The 23364-nt window shown below is 39.5% G+C and overlaps 1 protein-coding gene across 11 annotated transcripts in view; it reads right to left on the bottom strand.

Moving 5' to 3' along the window:
- VWA3B (von Willebrand factor A domain containing 3B) overlaps positions 1-23364 on the bottom strand; it is a 246473-nt gene that overhangs the window by 32665 nt on the left and 190444 nt on the right. For all 11 annotated transcript variants that reach the window (XR_012379855.1, XR_012379857.1, XR_012379860.1 and 8 more), the window contains 3 exons: positions 16311-16429; positions 11397-11447; positions 5476-5680 (listed from right to left, as the gene is read on the bottom strand). Coding sequence is in view for 3 of the 11 variants with exons in the window: in XM_073897813.1 (XP_073753914.1) it covers positions 5476-5680; positions 11397-11447; positions 16311-16429 (375 nt within the window). In the remaining 8 variants the exon portion in view is untranslated. The remainder of the gene's footprint in view (positions 1-5475; positions 5681-11396; positions 11448-16310; positions 16430-23364) is intronic.

Below are 23364 nucleotides of genomic sequence, written 5' to 3'. Positions count from 1 at the left end.
AAATGACTTTCATCTGTGAAGAATTTTTACCCTAGGTTCTCACAAGCCCTTGTAATCGTGAGCTTTGGTCCCAACCAATATTTTTCACAATAGGAGATCGAGACCTATTAGTGGGCCATGAAGTCAAACCAATGGGGCATGGCAGAAATAGAATTAAAATATTTCATAATACATCACACATGGTGAGGAGAAGTATCATTTTAAGAAAATAATACACAAAATATCCCATTGCGGAGGGCCATGCCAAGAGCGGAAAGAACTCTGAAGATAAGATGCCAAGTAAGAGTACGCCCCACCCTGACATACAATTCATTACCTGTGGATAACTGTCCTGGGCACATGGACGCTTCCCGGAACAGGCAGTGGGGGCTTTGCCTACCCTGTGTAGGGACAGGGCAGTGAAGGAAAACCTTAGTCCCTGACCAAGAACGGGGCAGCAGTGGACCCATCGATACCATTACACACACTAAATGTCTTCTCTCACTCTGGCTCATGCCTCAAGTTTCTCACCATCTCTTTCTCCTTTCCTTCCCTATGAAGATCTTGAAACCAAATCTTCACTTCCTATACTTACTTTCTTCAGTTCTACCCACTCTTCCACCCACTGCAAACTGGCTTCTGCTCCCACAATTTTACTGAAATTATTCTCACTAAGATCACTAATGATCTTCTTGCCAAATCAAATGGCTTGGAGACATCCTTCTGTATGACTTTTCAAAATTCCTCAGTAAAAACTTTAACAATGGATATAGCAATAGTGGGTAGTACATGTTGAGTGCATTTACTGTTGAGACCTTAGCGTTGCACACTGCCCTACCTAAACTCTGTGTATTATCTTACAACCACCTTTAGGTAGGTGCTTTTTCTATTTTAAAGATGAGGAAACTAGGCTTAGGGGGCCTATGTAAGGCCACAGAGCTAGAAATTTGCTGCAGTGAGACCATACTCAGGACCGTGACTCCAGATCCAAGGTTCTGCCCCCCTCTCCCTGGGCTCTCGCATCATGCATTCTACCCTGAACCTCCTGCTCCTCTAACTTTCCTGTATCCATCCCTTCCACTGTCTCTTCTTCTCTCAGCACCTCAAATGACCTCCAAACTATCTCCTTAACTCAGACTTCTCTCCTAAGCTACAAACATGTGGCCTTTCTCACCTGGATACCCCGTGGACACCTAAGAATCAAAAGGACCTAAAGTGAATTACCTTTCCCTGAAAATATGGTCTTCCTCTTATTATACCTCTTCCTCTTGTTCATTCTTTCATTTATTCATTCAAATACTTATGAGTGTTGGTACCTACAAGGTACCAAGCACTATTCTAGACGCTGGGAGTACCTAGCATACAACGGACCAAGTCCCAGCCTCATTCTAGTAGGGAAGACAGATCATAAACACATACATAATGTCAAGTGAAATGTGTTGTGAAGAAAACAAAAATGTGGTCAGGGGTTAGAGAATGACAGGGTGTTTAGATGGGCTGGCCAGGGAACATCTGTGTCCCTGAGGAGCAGAGGTGATACAACGGAAGGGTTAACAGTGCCTGTTTCCCCCGTGTTCAAGACAAAGTTTTTGGGTATCCTTAGCTTTGCCTTCTGGCTCACCCCACACATTCACTTTCTACCAGTTCATATCTCTTTTCTCTATTTCCTCCTCACTGTTCTGGCTTGGCTCAAGGACTCAAAACCGCTCAACAGAGTGTTGCACCTGGTTTGGGTCTTTCCCTTCTACACTGGGCCTCATCATGCTGCCAAAACATAAATCTGTTAATGTCTTCCACTTGCTGAAAATCCTTCCCTGGGTTTCCATTTCCAATAGGCATGAGTCCGTGATCCAGGGAGAGAATTCCAAGTCCCTCGTATTCTGCTGCCAACTTCCTTTCCTGCCTTGTCTCCTGCCATATCCCTGGGGAACATGCCATGTTCATCCCACCTCCCTGCCTCTGCATAGGCCATTTCTTTCACTCAGAACATTTCTCACACCCCAACCCTCAAATCCTACACATCATTCTAGACCAAACTTAACTATCCCCTCTTTGAAGCCTCCCCCAACTCTCCAGTTCACTTTTCCCCATCTTCCAGTTGGTCTGTGGGTGTGCCTCTGTTGTCACATTTATAATTCTCTGCTAGAAGGATCTGGGTTTCATTCATTCAATACATATTTGTCTAGTGTCCACCGTGGGCCAGCTGCCATTCTCAGGGCTATAGATACAGCTACAAATAAGGCCAAACAAGGTCTCAGCTCTCATGGAGCTTACATTCTGTTCCAGTACATCTTCACCAGGCTGGGCCCATGTCTTCAATGCAGTTAACAAAGCCCATTTTGTGTCCAATGTATATTATCACCTTGGGAGACACCAAGTAGAGAGAAAAGAATGAGACAGGCTCTTCATGTGCCAAGCACACGATCTGACCTGTGATCGGAAATGAACAGGTACTTTTTCATAAAGAAATGATGGAAAGTATTTTTATTCCCACTTTCTGGGTAAGAGAATTAAAAAAGAGAACAATTCATTCATATCTCGTGGGCAATGAACTTTTGAGTCCCAGGATTCCAGACAAATCCAAGTAGAACACATTATCTTTATTCTAAATCACCAGAGGCTTCTTTTTACTCCATCTCAGCAACACTTCCCATTTTTAAATTTAATATAAAGTATAGAAAAAAAGTAATGCTAGCAGAATCTGCTGTTAGGCACTGTCTCTACAGTTAAGCGTGGGAAAGTCCATCATTTGGGACTTGTACTGGTCTTTCTCCCTGACTAGAATAAGGGTGGGTGTGGTTGTGTGATTAGGTACTTTTAGTGCCTAGAATAGTGCTTGGCACCTTGTGGGAACTCATAAATATGTCAATGAGGGGCGCCTGGGTGGCTCAGTTGTTAAGCATCTGCCTTCGGCTGAGGTCATGATTCCAGGTCCTGGGATCGAGCCCCGCACTGAGCTCCCTGCTCGGGGGGGAAGCCTGCTTCTCCCTCTCCCACTCCCCCTGCTTGTGTTCCCTCTCTCGCTGTGTCTCTGTCAAATAAATAAGTAAAATCTTTTAAAAAAAATGAAAAAATGAAAGAACAGAGGAGAAGAGGGAAGATGAAAAGAAGAGCAGATTTTCAGGGACAGGGAGTTAATTCACTTGTCTTCTTGATTCTTGGGTGCCCACAGGGCATCCAGTGAGGAGGGCCAATAGATAGCCACATATTTGGAGTCATCAGATGGTGCCTCCCAAGGGAAAACTAAACAATTATTTGGGGAAGTCACTTTGTTTGAGTAACAATTAATCGCCATAAGATGCTTTGTGATAAGATTTTTGCATTCTGCACAAAAGACATCACTTTCTACAATGGAGGGGAAAAGTGCGATTTGTAGGAAAAAATAAAATTAAAGAAAAACAAAACAAAACAAAAAAACAGAACCAAAGAATCCAGAGCAGCAAATACAGAGTTTAAAACCAAGCAAAGCCAATATCACTTAGCAAAGACTGAAACCAAAAGAGATGAATCTCAAAGGTCAGTTCTTTGGGTATATTTTTTAGTGAACATATACTGAATATACCAAAATTACAAAGAATTCAGTAATATTTCAAGTGATCTATTCCATGTCTATACAAACTCACACAGTCAGAAAGGGGGTGTTATATTTGCAATAACTATTTAGAACCCCAAAATATTCATGCCCTTTGAAGCAAGGATTCTACTTCTAAGAATCTGTCCTAACAAACTAAACCAAATGCACCACAGAAGTCATTAATACACGTGAAAGAGAAGAAAACTGAAAAAAATATCCCAAATGTCTAACATTCACTGAAGAATTAAATAAATCAGGGTATAGTACACACCATGAAGTATTATATAACCACCAAAAAATCAAACTGAAGATTCGGAAAAAATAGAGAAAGTATATGAGATATATCAAATAAAAAAGCAGAATATGACATTTTTCTAAAGAAGACATACAGATGGCCAATAGACACATAAAAAGATGCTCAATATCAGTAATCATGAGGGAAATATAAACCAAAACCACAAGGACATATCATCTCACACCAGTGAGAATGTTAGAATCAAAAAGACGTGACATAGCAAGTGTTGGCAAGAGTGTGGAGAAAAAGGATCTCTCGTGAACTGTTAATGGGAACGTAAATTGATGTAGCTACTGTGGAAAGCAGTATGGAGGTTCCTCAAAAAATTAAAAATAGAACTACCATATGATCTTTACTCAAATAAAACAAAAACACTCATTCAAAAAGATATACACACCTCTATGTTTATTACAGTATTACTTACAATAGCCAAGATACAGAAGCAAACCAACTGTCCATTGATAGATGAACGGATAAAGAAGACGTGGTATGTACGTACACACACACACAGTGGAATATTACTCGGCCATAAAAAAGAATGAGATCTCGCCATCTGTGACAATATGGATGGACCAAGAGGGTACTATGCTAAGTGAAGTAAGTCAGACAGAGAAAGACAGACCCCATATGATTTCACTTGTATGTGGCATCTAAAAAAACAACAAGTGAGTAAACAAACAAAAAGAAGCGGACACAGACCCATAAATACAGAGAACAAATTGGTGGTTGCCATTGAGGAGGGGGTGGGGGAACGGGCAGAAGGGGTGGAGGGGAGTGGGAGGTACAGGCTTCCGGTTAGGGACTGAGTGAGTCCCAGGGATGAAGCGTACGGCACGGGGAATATGTGGCATTGTACTGTGCTGTAATAGTGTCGTGTGCTGACAGACAGTAGCTACACTGTGGTGAGCACAGCAGAACTTATTAAATTACTATGTTGGTACACTTGAAGCTTATGTAACATCATGTATCAGCTACACTGCAGTCAAAGAAAAATGCAGAATATTAAAATGATTATGGAGACTGCTTCTATGTAAAAAATTTACTCAAGGAGGAAATGAAAGCTAAAAGTAAGCGATCCAAAGTGGTAATAATAAGGCAGTCAGATTATAATATATATATTTTTTGAAAAGTGTGTCTTATTAGTAATAATTTCTAACACTTATGGGGGGGCTTTTCCATATGAAGTACTGTAAAAAGTCATTTTACTATCATAATAACCCTATAAAGCAGATATTACTAATATTCCTATTTTACAGATAAAAGACCCTTAGATTTAGAGAAATGGAGTAACTGGCCAGGATAATACAGGGATTACGTGGCAGATCTGAGGCTAGACCCTGGTCTGGCTCATATCAAAGCCCAGGCCTTTAATCACTATACTATACTTCTGTTTAGTTTTGTTTTTTAATTAAAAGTGTATTGTTTATAAAAAAGAAGGCCATAGTAAAACCAAATGGCATTTCCTTTCTGTTGAAAAGAAGTCCTGACGCTTTACCTGGGTTGGCTCTAACTCTTTTAGAAATCCATGTGGAGGGGGTGGGAAAGGGAGAAGGAAGGCCAGCGCAGGGATGGCAATGACTTGGGACAGGAAGGAGGGAGGACACAGAGACACCTCCATGGCACCCACCTCTCCTTGTGACTTGCTCACATGATTCTCCTTCTTGGCAGCCTCCTGGAGTTCCATGGCCTGTTGGATATACATTTTTCCAGCTAGGATTTCATTTTCCAGCATCGACAGCTCTTTCAACGAAATGGGCCAATTCAACCGTTCTAATGCCCTGTTTAAAACTGCCTTGTTTTCCAAGTACTGCATGGGCTTATATGCATCTAATCTAAAAAGAAAAAAAAGGAGGACAAAAAACAAAGAAAGTGATCATAATAGAAAAAACACGGAAAGATGATTTTTCAGTAAAACCTCCCTTGAGAACCATCTCTCAGACAGACGTCAGGTGTCAGTTGACAGAATCAAAGGCATATCCTCTGGTCCATCAGGACTGTGGTAGCTTAAATTAAAAATAACCATATCTGTGAATTATGGTAGACATTCTTCCCTATTACCTAATTTAATTATCTAATTTTGAAGAAGTTCGATATAGCTTTTTTTTTTTTCAATTTTTTGGGCATATTTGGAACCAATTCCTTTCTCCCTAGGTCTAACATTTGGCAGGAACAAAAATGAGCTCCAAAGAGATTTCACACACTATGCCCAGTAGTAACTCTGGGAAACAGAGCAAAGCAAAGGGAAGGGAAGCAAAACAAACGCCAAATATTTGCCTCAGGGCAGTAATTCTTCTACCAGCTCATTCTAGCTATTTTGATCTCCTCTCCTCCTTCTATAAGCCTAAATAGGCCTAAACTTTCTGGCTTCATTGTTTTGGTACACAAAGAACAGAAGGCAAACTTTCTATGAGCTGATGAACCCAGGCTGTGAGACTCAAGCGGAAGCCAGGGTCATGTGATGGCCCAGGTCCTGGATACTACTTGCAGTCCAGCTACTGCTACACCAGACACTCCTGGAGGGGAAGAGAAAGAAAGGGAAGGAGGAAGGAAGAAGAAAGAAAGAGAGAGGGGGAGAGAAAGAGAGAAGAGGGCATTTCATAATTATTCTCTTACTGCTGAAAGGAACACTTTCTTTAGATTCAGGGTGTTGGAAGAGTACAGTGCAAACCCAGCACAACCACAGGACTCAATCCACAAGCAGACCTGTCAATAACAGCAAAAATTTTTACTAAAAAAAAATCTAAATTGGAGTGATGTCAGCAAGATGGTGGACTAAGAAAGCCCAGGCTCCCATTCCTCCCTAGGGGATGCTGACTCATCAATATATGGACCAAATTTCCTTTGTGAAAATTCCTGAAACCAGTTAAGAGGTCGCAGCACTCCAGATGAACACAAAACCAAGAAGAATAGTGGATTAAAGTAGATAGTAAAGGCTGTTGCATTTTGCCAGGCCTAGTCCCCCTGCTTCCCTTGGATAGTGCAGTGCAATTAGGAGAAAGGAGAAAAGAGGAACATGCATCCAACATTCTGGCTTTTCGGGGGGCTTCCCAAGAGACTGGTTTCCATCTCATGTGACTCAGAGCACTGATAGGAATGGTGAGATACTCTGGATACCATGTTAGGTGTAGCTAATAAAAAGAGGAGTTCCATGGCTTGTTACAGCACGAGAGACACTGCAATACCAAAAATAGACATCAGGGGGAGCAAGAGATTACGGGCTCCTGAGAAGGAAGGGGGCAAACCTCTTTAACTGAGAAATTACACACACAAGCCTGGAGAAGGCACACCCCAGAAAAGGTTTGAAAGATCCCCAGAATCCATAGCTCCGATGATTGGTGAAGGTTGTTCCCTGTAAGAAGCTAGTCTGTAAAGACTGGGAGACATAACTGTTTCTTTCAAACACTCAAATCTCCACTAAAGATTCTAGGGCATACAAAAAAAAAAAAACAGGGAAAGGTGGCCCCATCAAAGGAACAAAATAAGTCTCCAAAAATCTTTCCTAAAGAAATGGGAAATCTCTGAATGACCTGACAAAGAACTCAAAATAACTGTCCTAAGGATGTTCAGTGAGCTCAAGGAGAACACAGACAACTACATAAAATCAGGAAAATGTTGCATGAACAAAACAGAGTATCAATAAAAATACAGAAACTATGAAAAAGAACCAAACAAATTCTGGATCCGAAGAATATAGTAACTATGAAATAAAAAATTCACTAGAGAGATTTAAAAGAAGACTTGTTAAAGCAGAAGAAAAAAAATCAGCAAATTATTACCACTTTAAGTCATAAACTGTTCCGAGACACAAAGAAGGATATTATATAATGATAAAAGGGTCAATCCACAAGGAAGAGATGACAATTATAAATATATATGCACCCAATGTCAGAGCTCCCAAATATATGACATAAACATTGACAGAAATGAAGGGAGAAATAATAAAAATAGGAGATTTCAATCTCCATTTTCAACTATTGATAGAACAACCAGATAGCTGGCCAATAAGGAAAGAGTACTTGAACAATAACATAGGCTAACTGGACCTAACAGATATATATACAGAACACACCACAAGCCAACAGCAGGATACATATTCCTTGTATGTACATATAAAACATTCCCTAGGACAGATCACACGTTAAGCCATGAAACAAGTGTTAAAAGTTTTCAAAATCGAAATCATTAAAAAAAATCTTCTCTAATCATAATGGGACAAAATTAGAAATCAATAGCCAATGGAAAACCGGAAAATCTAGAAACATGTGGAAATTAAACACCATACTCTTAAGCAGCCAACAGGTGAAAGAAGAAATCACAAGGGAGATTAGAAAATATCTTGGGATACATGAAAACAAAAAACACAAAATAACAAAATGTATGAAATACTGTAAAAGCAGTACTAGGAGAAAAGTTTATTAAAAATGCTTACATCAAAAAGAAGAAGAATCTCAAATCAATAACCTAACTATATACCCAAAGGAACTAGAAAAAAGAAGAACTAAATCCAAAGTTAGTAGAAGGAAGGAAATAATAAAGATAAGAGCAGAAACAAGTAAAATACAGCACAGAAAAACAATAGAAAAAAACAGTGAAACTAAGACTTGACTTTTGGAAAGAACAACAAAACTGATAAATGCTCAGCTAGATTAACTGAAAAAGACAGAAGACTCACATAACCAGAATCAGAAAGGAAAAAGGGGACATTATAACTAATGTCACAGAAATAAAAGGGATTATGAGAGACTACTATTGATCAGTTATACACCAACAAATTGGGTAACCTGGAAGGAATGGATACATTCCTAGAAACATACAGTCAGCTAAGACTGAATCATGAAGAAATAAAAAAATCTTAAATAGACCTATAGTTAGAAAGGAGATAGAATCCGTAAGCAAATACCTCCTAACAAATATAAGCCCAGCACCAAATGGCTTCAGGAGAGAATTCTACCAAGCATTTCAACAATTAACACCAATCATCCTCAAATATTTCCAAAAATTGCAGAGGAGGGTACATTTCCAGACTCATTCTATGAGGCCAGCCTTTCCCCATACCAAAGCCAGACAAAAATACAACAAGAAAACTACAGACAAATATCCCTTATGAACATTGATGCAAAAATCCTCAACAACATACTAGCAAACCAAATTTAACAGCACATTAAAAAAATTACACACCATTAACAGTGAGATTTATTCCTGGAATTCAAGGATGGTTCAACATATAAAAATCGATGTGCTACATCACATTAACAGAATGAAGGAAAAAAACCCTCTTGGTCATCTCAAGTGATGCAAAAAAATCATTTCACAAAATTCAACACCCTTTCATGAAGAAAAAAAAACATTCAACAAACCAGAAATAGAAGGAAACTACTTCAACATAAGAAAGGCATCATATGAAAAGCCCACAGCTGACATCATCCTCAACAGTGAGAAACTGGAAGCTTTTCCTCACAGATCAGGAACAAGGCAAGGATGTCCACGCTCACTGTTTTGTTTTTTTTTTTTTTTCAGCAAAGTAATGAAGGTCCTATCCAGAGAAACTGGCAAGACAAAGAAATAAATACAGCCAAACTGGAAAGAAGTAAAATTACATCTGTTCACAGATGGCATGATTTTATATGTAGAAAACCCTAAAGATTCCATAAAAATACTGTTAGAACTAATAAATTCAACGAAGTAGCAAAATATCAACACAGAAAAATCAGTTGCAATTCTATGCACTAATAATGCACAATCCAAAAAGGAGATTAATACAACAATCCCATTTACAATAGCATCAAAAAGGATAAAGTACTTAGGAATAAAATTAACCAAGGATGTAAAAGACTTGTATACTATAAACTATAAAATGTTGCTGAAAAAAATTTAAAAAGATGCAAATAAATGGGAAAGACATCCTGTGTTTATGGATTCAAAGACTTAATAGTTAAAATATCCATACCATCCAAAGTAACCTACAAATTCAATGCAATCCCTGTCAAAATCTCAATAGCATGTTTTGCAGAAACAGAAAAAATCATCTTGATTCATGAAACCTCAAGGGACTCCAAATAGCCAAAACAATCTTGAAAAAGAACAAAGTTGAGGCCTCACATGCTACAATAATCAAAAGGCTGTGGTACTGACATAAAGACAAACATGATCAGTGGAACAGAATAGAGAGCTCAGAAATAAACTCTTATGTATGTATATGGTCAAATGATCTTCATCAAAGGTGCCAAGATCTCACCGTGGAGGAAAGGACAGTCTCTTCAACAAATGGTTCTGGGAAAACTGGATATCCACAGGCAAAAGAATGAAGTTGGACCCTTAACTTATACCATATATAAAAATTAACTCAAAACAAAATGGATTAAAGACCTAAACAGAAGACCAAAAACTATAAAACTCCTAGAAGAAAATATAGGGGGAAAGCTTCATGACATTGGATTTGGCAATGCTTTCTTGGATATGACCCTAGAAGCACAGACACAAATGCAAACACAGACAGATGGGACTGCATCAAACTTAAAAGACTATGCATCCAAGGAACTATCAAGGGAGTGTGAAGGCACCTTTAGAGTGAGAGAAAGTTTCTGAAAATCATCTGATAAGTGGTTAAAATCCAGAATATATAAAGAACTCCTATATTTCAACAACAACAACAACAACAACAAAATAACCCAATTAAAAAATGAGTGAAGAACTTGAATAAACATTTCTCCAAAGAAGATGTATTCATGGCCAATAAGCATGGGAAAGGATGTTTAACATTATTGATCATTAAGAAAAATGCAAATAAAACCACAAGGAGATATCATTTCATACCCACTAGGCCACCAGGATGGCTTTAGTTATTAAAAAAAAAAAAAAAAGTAAAATAACAAGCATTAGCAAGAATGTGGAGAAACAAGAACCCTCGTACCTTGCTGGTAGGAATATAAAATGGTGCAGTTGCTCTGAAAAAGTCTGGTGGTTCCTCAAAAAGTTAAACATAGAATAACCCTGTGGTTCAGCAAATCCACACCTAGATATGTTCCCAAGAGAAATGAAAACATATGTCCACACAGAAACTTCTACATGAATGTCTATGACAGCATTGTTCTCAGTAGGCCCAAGGTAGAAACAACCCAAATATCCACCAATGGAAGAACGGATAAACAAGCTGGTATGTATACACAATGGATCCCTCCTGAGGCATAAAAAAGATACTTATGTATGCTACAACTTGAAAACATTAAGTTTTTACAAAAAGGGAGTAAAAGAAGCCAGACACAAAATGTCACATATCATATGATTCCTTTCATATGATGTACCCAGAAGAGGAAAGTACAGAGAGACAGAAAGCAGACTTAGTAGTTCCCAGAGGGGGAGAGAGGTGTGGGGAAGGATTACTTAATGGGTACAAGGTGTTTTTTCTGAGGAGATAAGGTTTCGAAACTAGAGGGAGGTGGTGGTTTGCACAATATTTTGAATAAATAACAGAACTGTACACTTTAAAAGTTAATTGTAGGTTATGTGAATTTCACCAAGATAAAACAAAGTGAAGAGAAACTGGCTTACTTTTCTTTTTCCTCTTGAGATAATGCTCGCCAAACAATTTTATTCAAGCGCCTATTTAAAAAAAACAATAATCACTTAGTAGCAGTAGTTCATTTCACGGCAAAAGGCTGATCCCAGGCTCTGAAGGGCACTGCAGGCAGATCCCGAGCCAAGGGACACCCACACTGGACCATGTCACTGCCATTTGCTTAAAGATACTGGATAGGAGTATCTGCCTCCCTCGGCATCACTGTGGAAACCTCATGGCTTTGTAGCAATCGTGTTAAATATTAAAGGAGGGCACAACTCTCAGCTCAGTCAGGTAAAACCCAGGCTAAGAAATGAAAGTAAACAAAATGGTTGTCATTTTCTCTGCCTGAAGTCTCTAAACACTCACTGATTTTCTTCCTATGGAAAAAGTATAACCGTGCCTTAGTTTACCTTCTAGAGACATTCTTCTAGACCTGGATTTTCAAAGGAAAAGGTATGAAGAGGGCCATAAATAACAGGACCAGGACACATTTTAGAGATCAACGAGCCTGACTTGCTTGTTTTCCAAGACCTTGGCAAACAAGGTCACTGAGAGGGGCAAACAGGTGAAGTGCCTTGCTCACCCATCACAGCTTGGGGGTGGTGGCAGCGCCGAGACTTTCTGAAGGTCATCACTGAACATGTTTGTGGAGAGAGAGGAAAGGAGGGGGCTGAAGCCAGTGGTTTCTATGGGGTAGACGCAGCTCCTTTTCTTGTTATGAATCAGTGATGCTTCTAGCAGAGGTGCCGGCCCCATCCTGTTCCCCCATTCTGTACCACTACATCATTACCCAAAGCAGGCTTCCTGGGGTGCAGGGCACAGAACACTGGTTCCGGGGGACTGGGAGCTGGTGTTCCATGAAAAAAACAAGCTTCAATAAAATGAGTTGGGAGAATACTGCCCCTCTCCAGGAGGCATTCTCTAACCAATGGACCCAGCATCAGCGGCACAGGGCTCTGAGAACACTTTGTGGGTGTTACCCTGCCTGACCTCCCTTCCTGAGCCTGGTGAGAGACCATGGCAAGGGGGTCTGGCATGCGGTGAAGAGCATAGGCTCTGGAGCCAGACTGCCTGGTCCAAAGCTAAGTTGGCTTCTCCACTTATTAGCTGTGAGACTTTGGGCCAGCAGCCAACTTCTCTGTAGCATGTGGATAATAATGGTACCTCCCTCCTAGAGTTGCCATGAGGGCTCAGTGAACCAGTGTGTGCGAACCTGTCTGACACGGGTGAATGCTCTGTACGTGATACAAACAGTTGGGAAGCAGGCAAATAAGCCAGCTCAGTGCTTCTGTCTCACTTGGAGGCTCTGAGTTCCTTGGGGCCTATTTGGAAATTGGGTTATTTTTAATTATGTGGTTCATGTATCAATAAGCAGGGCTCCTAAGACCTGTTTAAAGGATTCATAGGATGCATTTTTGGCTTGTGTGTATATGCGTCTCTGAAAACAAAAACAAAAATACAACTTCATTTAAAAATCCCCTTAAACCTAAACCTTGAAAGTAGAGGCAATATATAGTAGGGAGGCTGGGAGTGAGGCCAAGGGCTTTGGAGCCATATGGCTCTGGGTTCAAATCTCAGTGCCTCTACTTTGCTGCTGTGTGATCCTGTGTTATATAACTTTTTGAAACTCTGTTTTCTTATCGCTGAAACAAGGATAACACCACCTACCTTGGTGCTGGGAGGATTGAGATGTACATATAAAGTGACCAGGAATAACTCAGTGTTTATTCCCTCCAGGTTCTGAAGATGGGCGAGGCTTGGAAACTGAGAAACCTTAGTGAATGTGGGTCCAATTAGCTGGCACACAGGCCGCTAATTTTAATTCAATCTTTTAGAAAATACTTTTCTAAGAGCACACTTACATAACCTCTGTTATTCCCCCTTTTTTCCATCTATACTGAGAAACTTCAAAGCACAGAGGGCAGAAAAAGTAGGTGGGTGTGAACTGAGGGCAGCTGAGTGTCGATCCCAGCTCCAGTGACCAGCCAGGTGACAGTGGGAAAGCCACGAAGGGTGTGGGATGAGGGCCATCCCTGTGGGATGCCGAGAGGCTGTGGGACATGAGGGCCTCTCTGAGGCTGGTCCACCCGTTGATTCAAGGATTTTACCAACCATAGCTTTCTTCTTCTTTTTGTTTTAGGAGAGTGAAATTTGGTTGAGGGGTTGTATTCACTAGCTCTCTACACCTCTAGTTGACAAATCTACTTGTGCCAAGAATTGCCAGAATTTGCAAAGCAACTCGTAATGAATGATGCTTCAGAAATCTAACCGGCAGGCAGAGCATTTTGGAGATCATACGCAGAGGTTACTAAGGATGGCCCCACAGCCAGGTTAGAACTGATGCTTCTCCTCTGAATCTGAGGGCTGCAACCTTGACCTTACACTCAAAATCAAAATGAGCTGCAGACAAATGACCCCAGAAGCCAGCCAGCCCTGCCAACCCTCACTCAAAGTTTATACTCAGATACACAAAGCCAAAACTGCTATCTCAATTCATAAAATATTGAAACAGAAGGACTCCCACACACAGCCAGTAAGTGTGACCAACACAGCTAGTTTATGTCACTATTTTGGCCAAAGGGCTGTGAGCTTCCCAACTGTCTGGTCATCGCTAACCATACAAATTCAGGGTTATATTTGGCTTACCTGATGTTATATTGAGGACGGAGTGGGAGTAAACCCAGTTTCATTAATTACTTTTCATAGTATGTGTATCTTTAGAAAGGTGGACCAAGATGGAAAAGGGAATTGACACTTATACCAACAAAATTCTTAAATACTATTGAATGCAAAAGATCAGGAAGTTTTGTTCTGTATAATACTAATGTTAATATTAATATTATTAGGTAATAATATTAAATATTCATTTAATATAAACATCACATTAATATCATATATTAAGTCAATGATATTGAATTTTAAATAATACTAATCATATTAAAATTAATATTACTATTAATAATAGCAATATGCATTTCTCTAAGGGTCCTAAAAGCTTTTTCCATATTCACTCATTGGAAGTAAGAAGTGAGCCAAATCACTATGTCTGTATTTTGGTTTTGCTGTTAGGGAAGGAAGGATCCCTGTTTTTAGAAAGGGAAAGGGTTAATGTAGGGGAGAAGAGCTGTGTGACTATTATACTGTATGCATTTATTGTTATTTTAGGATCAGCAGATTCAGGAAATGAAAGGGGTAAGTAATTAACATTAATTGCTCTTTATATATAATTTATATCACCATCACAACTGCCTTGGGAGATAGATTTTGTAAATAAGGAATCTGAAGCTTGCAATTGTTACATGACCTGCAAAGTAGACGTCAGAGTCAAAAATGAAACCCAGAATGGGGACCTCAAAGCCCTAGCTTGTGGCCCTGCATCAGGCTTTCGCAAACCAGGTAATTCTAGAACTCAAATATTTGACTGAGTCAAGCAAATTCAATTATAATATGAATGATATATTTTGAATAACTGAATTTGATGAATTTTAATAACTAAACATGAATTAGATCAGATTAAATTAAATTCCAACAGTCAAATACATACATAGCAACACCTGCTAGCGAGAGGAGACAAGAGGGAAAGCAAAGCTGCCAAGTTCCGGCCCTTGGAAGTTGACATCCTTGCAGGGGAGAGCCAGGCCTGTGCAGAGGCTGTGAGCCCTCTGAGGGCTACAGGCAAGGTGGCTGGTGGAGTCACTGGGGAAAGGCCTCTTGGAGGAGGGCCACTGGAGCTGAGGCAAGACGGGAATGAAATGGGTCAGCTGGAGGACAGGAAGAGGGGCAGCATTGCAAGAGAAGGCCTGCCTGACGCAGAGGGAGACGCAGAGTGGAGGGGCAGCCCCCTTGTATGGGGGACGGGGGGAAATCTACAGAGCAAAGCCTCGGGCCCACAGACAAGAGTGAGCCTTGGCATAGTTCATTGTGTCTGCAAGAGAGAGGAAGGGCAGACAAAGACTCAGAGAAGTCCTGAGGAGCCTGGAGGCAGCTGAAGGAGCTCATGGAAGCCTCCATTCTTAGGTGAGGGCAGGAGAAGGCTCCCGTGAAAGGAGATTTGCAGAGGCCTGTGACGGGCATGGTGGGGAAAGGCCAGTCTCTGGACTGGACTGTGCACCCCACGTGGCAGGAGTCAGGCTCTATACTTCTTTCAAACACACACTAGACACACTGCAAAATGACAACAGACCAGCATAAGCTGCCTAGGACACATCGTTAACTTTCATGTACTTTCTTTCATTCCACCCACCCACATGGTGGTAGGTGAAAACCCAGTTGCACAGCTTCCAGAACCAAGGAAAGGCTTGCCCGGAGAAGCAGGGCATGCTTAAAGTTCAAGTGCTAGGCACAGAGGCTTAATAAAGTGCTGGGAGTGGGGTGGGGAGGGGACCACAGAGCTAAGCCGAAGGTAAGACTGGGCATCTGCCCTTGTGAAAAGAGACCCCTATCTCAGCACTAAGACAGTGACTAAAAGCAGAACTTTCACTGGAGCCAACTTGATCATCCTCCTGATCTTGGGAAAAAAATGGTTTACACAGTAGGAGACACTTACATTATCTCCATTATCTCATGATTGTGGAGTTTCATTAGTCACTTTACAAAATCTTAGGTGCCGAAATGATCAAATTCACTCTGCTAAAGGGAAAGCGTCAAAGATCTCAGGGAAACATGAGATTTCTATAGATTTTGGAGAGGGAAGATGGTTCCTTTAAAACTCTGTTGGACTTCTTCAGGTGCCTGGCACAGAGGAAGCGCCTCTGTTTGTAGCCGCTACCGCTGATAATCCTTCGGGGCAATCACTAAGTAGCTGCTCCAGGTAAAGGAAAAAAAATCTAAGCTAAAACAAGAGAAAACAAGCCCAAACACATAAATTCCACAGCCATTAAAGAGCAGCCAGGAATAATACTCACTTTTCATAGCTCTTAATGGCCTGTTCCACTTTTTGCTTGTAGATATTGAGCTTGACTCCTTGGGGGTTAATTAATGTCATCTTATTGGTGGTGTTGCACACGTGTGCCAGAGGGAACACCTGCACAGCAATACCGAAGGAAGGCGTCAGTTGACAGGTTAACATGTGCCTTCAAAAATGGATCTACAGAGCCATAGGGCATGTTTTTATGACTATAAAACCATTATAATTACAGAAAAATTAGAGAACACGGATAATCACAAAGAAAAAAAACAAGAATCTGAGATATCATTGCTAATCTTTTTCTTCCAGTTTTAAAACTATATATTTTTAAAATCACCACCATGCACACACACAAAACAACAGCTTTGGGAAACTCCTAGTCAGAATCAAGTATCATCTTCATAAGCCCTTGTCAAACTGATGAGAGTGAGCAATTTTTAAGTAAAAGGATCGCCTTGTTGCTACTTTGTAAATTACTACTTGGGTTAAACATCTTCCTCATATATTTATTTTACATTTTATTTTCTCTTGAAAATATCTGATTATATTTAACATCTTTGGACTATTTTGCTTGTCAGTTTATAAGAGATTCTTATAAATGTCAAACAGAGAAGCCTTAGTGATCACATTCTATAAGAACAGCAGACTACCAGAGAGGGCTTCTTTTGTAGTCTTTCTGTTTGCACCTGGTGCTTACTTTTGGGTTTGGGTATGTCTATGATTCCACGCCATCTCCTAATATACTTACCTCTTTGCATGTTACCTCTCTCTCCCTAGTAGAATGTAAGCTCCATCAGAGTAGAAACTTTGTCTAATTTACCACTGTATTCCCATTACCTAGAACATTGGCTGGCACATAGTATGCCCTCAACAAATGTTTGTTGGTAAATTAATATATATTCACAAAAAAGTATATTCCCCATCTTAATATTTAAACAAAAAAGAAAAGTCTAACAGAATGCCAAGCTATAAAATTGCTTCAAAATTATATATGATTCCAACCATAGCAGCATGTAGGCATTTTGAAAATATGAAGAATTGCTTTTGAGAAGTAAATTTTTACTTTCAATCAAGATGATATAGGTCATGCTTTTATGTTCCCTCTTATATCCAAAATTATACAAAAATTTAATTGTTATTGCTTAAGGAAAAAATGCAGAGAATGGAAAGGAGGAAGGAAAGAAAAAAAGGTCAGATGCATGGCTGATAAATTTCTAGATACAAAAGTTGAATGGAACTGGGAACAAGTGAGCAGGGCTGAAGTTGTGGACTTGCTGTCTCTGTGTCTAAGGATAGCAGGGGTGGGGGGAGGGGGTGCACAACTCCTGGAGTGCAAGTGGGACCATGAGTGTTTGTACGCCGAGGGCCCAAGTCAGGCTCGGTGTGGGCCTGAAGCCAGTACTGGTCTGAGGGCCTCTCACCCTTGAAGAAGATTCTGCCAAATGAGAGAGGACACTGATGTAGCATCACCACCAAGAACTATACCAAGCCACCCTCTGAATCTATCACATTCCAGTAACACCAAGGAATGAGAGTTCTAAAAGCCAGTGGGTGGGGCGGGGGGCGGTAGGTTACAAGGGGATAGATTTAGGCAACTGCAAAACTGGAGAAAAATACAGATTAAAATAATCCTGTTAATCTATACTAAAATTCCAAAATCTACAATGAAACAAATGCAAAAATGATGGCTGAGAAAATTAACAATGAGAATGTAAATTCAGTTGAGAAGAAATGAATCTTATGAGCCATCTAACAAAAATTTATAGTAATTATAATTAAAATTATGATTAGGTTGTTCAAAGAAGTAACAGTTATGTAAAAGTACAAAAACATACAGAAGTGCCAAAAGAAGAAATGGACAGGAAAAAGAATACTTTAAGTAATAAAACCTATCTTGGAAAAAAGGACATTGAAATGGATGGCTACATATACTAATTTTTTAATTTAAACATCAAGACCAAAACAAACAAGAAAATAGGCAAAGATTCAGAAAACATAAGAGAAAGAAATGAAGAGGCTGTGAAATCAAACCTCACTACTTGTCAGGAGCAGGAATTCAGCATGTGGCTTCTAGAACAACCTTTGTCAAAGGGAAGGGGCCAGAACAGTAGGTTAAAAGGTGAGTCGACTGGGCTTTGAACACTGAATGAAGCTTGCAGTAATAGGGAAAAAAAAAAGAAAACCACCACAACTCTCAAAATAGAGCTACATATCACAAAAACTTTCAGAGGAAAAAGAAATCAATCTCCACAAAATCAAAGACCTTTACATTTTTATCACCTCTGGAAAAAATACCCCCTTAGAAGTCTATAAATAGCTCTCCAAGTTTGCCAACATATGGTCCAACTGCAAATCAACACCATAAAATATTTAGCAATATGATAACACTTATATTAATGTTCTACTTCCCTCTTTTGTGGTTTTGGATCTCATGCCTTGCGTGGCCATCAGTGTACTTCAGTGTGGTAGTAGTTCAAATTTGGCTCTGTGCACCCACTCTCATTCCTTTCTTCATGCAGATTTAGGGAAAGACAAAGTCATACTCCACACCTTCAGTCTGTGGTCTTAGTTTTTACAACATGGTGGTCACATGGATGTCCCATGGGATATTCTCTTTATGATGTCAAATGTAGTGTGACTATGAGGTCATAAGGGGCATTCTGATAGGACTTGAGGGATCAGAACCATGGCCGCCCAGCTTCTGCAAGGAAGCATGTGGGGAGGAGGGTGCAGTTAATGAAAAAAAATGACAACTCTGTTTGAAAGGGAATAAAACCTGATCACATCTCCTTTGAAAATGATTTGCTTATTACCTCTCATAATGAAAATCAAGAGACCCTCTTGGACAATATCTGACAACAAAAAAAGAGCCTCATGATATCACCTACTTCAATTCTCTTGAGATTAACCTAAAGAAGCCTTACCAAATTGATATTAATAATCATACCCTGTGGGGAAAGATTTTAACTATGAGAAAGGGAGGAAAGGGGGGGGAGAGAGAGAGATAAATGGGGGAGAGACAGAGAGAAAGAAAGAGAGAGAGTCATCGACCAAAAAGAAAGAAGAAATTGCTAGAATTCACAGACAGCTAATTTGGGTTGATTCTGTTAGAATTTTTCCCACTGTTAGACCTGTAAGCAACCACTGTATTTAAGAATAGTTTTGTCAATAATGGTAATAGTGTTTATCCTTTACTCTCTGCCAAGCATTAAGCACTCTCTACATATTTTCACATTCAGTCCCTATATTGATATATACATTGAATTGCAGGTTTTGTTACATGGCTTTTCTTTCTACCAAACTCTGCTGTTCTTTATTCCTTTCAAAAAAAACCTACTAGTTTTCTAGCATAATACATGTACAAAGTAACTATGTATTGAATATTTGAAAAACTAAAACTATATATAAATAAAAAATAATGGTCAAGGCTCAAACAATGTTTGTTTATCTATATTATAAAATATAATGAAGCCTGGATTCCACGAAATTTGAATTCTTGGTAATTGAGGCATGGGATGAATGTAACTTTGCTATTTTTTAAGAGGCATTTGCTAGAAATATGAATAAAGTGAACAAGATTTTGAGAGATTTAGCTTATATAAGAAAACTATTCTGAACAATTAAATAGAAAATTAAAATGAAATACCATTTTCACACAGCAAGTGGCAAAGTTTTTTTTTTTAATGTACTGCTCTTAAGTGATAACAAAGACATAGGTAAATAGGCCTTGTTAAAATTCCAAGTAAACTGTGCACTAATGGGGGACTAATTTAAATAAATTGCAGTAGTTCATATTATTGAATATTAGTGCAACCATTAAAAATTCATCCAAATATGGTCAGGGGCGCCTGACTAGTGGCTCAGTCGTTAAGCGTCTGCCTTCGGCTCAGGTCATGATCCCAAGGTCCTGGGATCAAGCCCCACATCGCGTTCCCTGCTCAGTGGGAAGCCTGCTTTTCCCTCTCCCACTCTGCCTGCTTGTGTTCCCTCTCTCGCTGTGTCTCTCTCTGTCAAATAAATAAATAAAATCTTTAAAAAAAACAAAAAACAAATATGGTCATTACAAGGGAGTATATTCATAACAAATGCTAAATGAAGGAAGCAGAATACAGAACTACATGCACAGGTATTAGTTGTTAAATCATACTACAGGTAGAGTTCCTCCTAACATTCTGTGTTTATCAGCAACCCCACATTTTGAAAATGAGAAAACAGTATGAAACTGGTGTTTATATATTTATTGTTCAACCCTGGCTTAGTTCACCAATTTCACTTTTTTCAACTTAATCAGCTCTTCCAACAAATATCCCAGAGCTTGCTGCCAGATTGGCCAAGAGAGGTCTGACGGGATGTGCGTAACGAAAATGCCAGAGCTGCACAAATCCTGCATGGGTAACTCTGAACACAGATGTGGTGGCTTTATGGACAGTGCGGATGCACAAACTGCTGAGTGCAGAAGCTTAAGTGTCTGCTTTAAAACTGGAACACCTCCAGTCTCCAAAGAACAAATGAAAGCAGGACCACAGAATTAACTGGCAAAGGAGGAGTGTGTGAACAAGATCATTCATAAACCCAAGAAAATATGATACTTACTACAGGGTAGTCTATGTCCCACATTTTTCATACAAACTTTTAGAAAAGAAAAGATTATTCTTTTCAATTTAGTGAACATTTTAATTGTAGAAGATAAACATCTGTTGACCTGGAACAATGTTCACTGTAGACTGTTGAGTAAAAATGAAGGCACAAAACTGTATATTCAGTTTGACTTCATTTTGGTAAAACAAAAACAAAGAACAAAGGGTACATATGTAGCAAAAAAGGTCTGGTTAAACAACTACCAAATGATTCATCAGTGGTGGAATTATGACTCTACTGTTTCTTTCTTTTTCACTTATCTGTATTTCCTAATTTTTATACACAGTGAATATATATAGTTTTTGTAATAACTGTCCTTTTAAATTTTTAATTAAGATAAGCCTTTCTATCATGGAGGTTCCTCAAAAAGTTGAAAATAGAGCTACCATATGATCCAGTAACTGCACTACTGGGTATTTACCCCAAAGATACAAATGTAGGGACCCGAAGGGGTCGTGCACCCCAATGTTTATAGCCGCAATGTCCACAATAGCCAAACTGTGGAAAGAGCCAAGATGTCCATCAACAGATGAATGGATAAAGAAGATGTGGTACATATATATACAATGGAATATTATGTAGCCATCAAAAGGAATGAGATCTTGCCATTTGCAACGACGTGGATGGAACTGGAGGGTGTTATGCTGAGCGAAATAAGGCAATCAGAGAAAGACATGTATCATATGACCTCATTGATATGAGGAATTCTTAATCTCAGGAAATAAACTGAGGGTTGCTGGAGTGGGGGGTGTGGGAGGGATGGGGTGGCTGGGTGATAGACATTGGGGAGGGTATGTGCTATGGTGAGCGCTGTGAATTGTGTAAGACTGTTGAATCACAGATCTGTACTTCTGAAACAAATAATGCAATATATGTTAAGAAAAAAAAAGAAGATAGCAGGAGGGGAAGGATGAAGGGGGGAAATCGGAGGGGGAGATGAACCATGAGAGACGATGGACTCTGAAAAACAAACTGAGGGTTCTAGGGGGGGCGTGGGAGGATGGGTTAGCCTGGTGATGGGTATTAAAGAGGGCACATTCTGCATGGAGCACTGGTTGTTATATGCAAACAATGAATCATGGAACACTACATCAAAAACTAACAATGTAATGTATGGTGATTAACATAATAATAAAAAAATTTTTTTAAAAGATAAGCCTTTCTATCAATACATAATTTCGTTATATTCAATGCTACTATATGACAGCAACAAAATGCCTGTCCTTAACATCCCTAACCTCTTTGCACCTAACTTCCTTGTCAGCTAAACGACAAGATGAATAGCAATTTCACTAAGCTGCTCTAACTTTTAGATACAATACTTTAATGATATCAAATGCTTTGCTCGAAACCCAGTAATGAGGGCTCATCATGTACTATATTAATGGGACTGTGCCATGGCCTGTCAGAAGTAAATGATAGAGCTAGTGTGCAAGCCCAGCGTATCTGACCACAGAGTTATGTGCTTAATGAACCCAGACTATGGCAAAGCAGGAAGCCTTGATGGGATGTTATTAAAGAACATCATGATGTTGATGATGACTATGTAAATTTTCCAATGATACAGATTAATTTCACTTTTCTTTGAAGCAATTGGAAATAACTCTGAATTCCAGATTCATCAAATAACTAAAACAATTTTATCTGTATATGACTTGGCGATGAATTAATCTTTTTGAAAGAGCTAAGGTAAAATTATCTGGTCCATTGGAAACCAAAAGTGCCAGTTAGCATCTTGTAATGAAGAGTTGCTAGGGCAACCTCTCTGCTCAATACTTCATTTCCACTGTGACAGATTTGATGCTGGTACGGGAAACACTGAAAACCAAAACAGCATTGTGTTCCAGAAGAAGAAAGAGCCCATACATAAGTCATGAATGAAACAAAGAGCTGGGGACAAAGCCAAACACTGTTTTACAATTCAGCCCAGACAGATGTGGCCGGGCACAGAACATAGGAGTAAGAGTCAATTAAAATTCTCAGTGAAGTGGGTTAAGATTCAGGTTTCCTTTTCAGCTCCATTCTACTTTTTTGTCTACTTTTTCATAAAACATTAGGTCCAAATCTCAAAAAGCTATACATCCCACTAAGGAGGAGGTATTTTTAGGTTATTGTCTTACTATTCTTTCCATTTCTAAGTGAGAGTCTCTTCCAGTCAGAGAAGATGTTAAGGAATAAAAGATATAGGTGTGTTTTGAGAGTGAAATGGGAATTTACTGCAGTATACTTCCATCATCATCATGATTTGTGCTCTTACTATCAATAATGGAGGAAGGTAAGCATGCTGCATGGTGTGCTACCTACTCACAGGTCTGTGATGAGAATTTACATTGTCACAAAAGGCACCAAGCACAAGTACCAATGGTGGAATGCAATTTAAAAATGTTGCTCCTCATCCCTTGGCTTTGCTTTCT

The sequence above is a fragment of the Callorhinus ursinus genome, unplaced genomic scaffold (assembly GCF_003265705.2).
Source record: "Callorhinus ursinus isolate GAN/ISIS: 27379988/994484 unplaced genomic scaffold, GSC_fseal_2.0 scaffold10, whole genome shotgun sequence".
Classification (NCBI taxonomy): Eukaryota; Metazoa; Chordata; class Mammalia; order Carnivora; family Otariidae; genus Callorhinus; species Callorhinus ursinus.
Note: the sequence above shows the minus strand (reverse complement) of the source record. Positions and strands in the feature narration are given on the sequence as shown.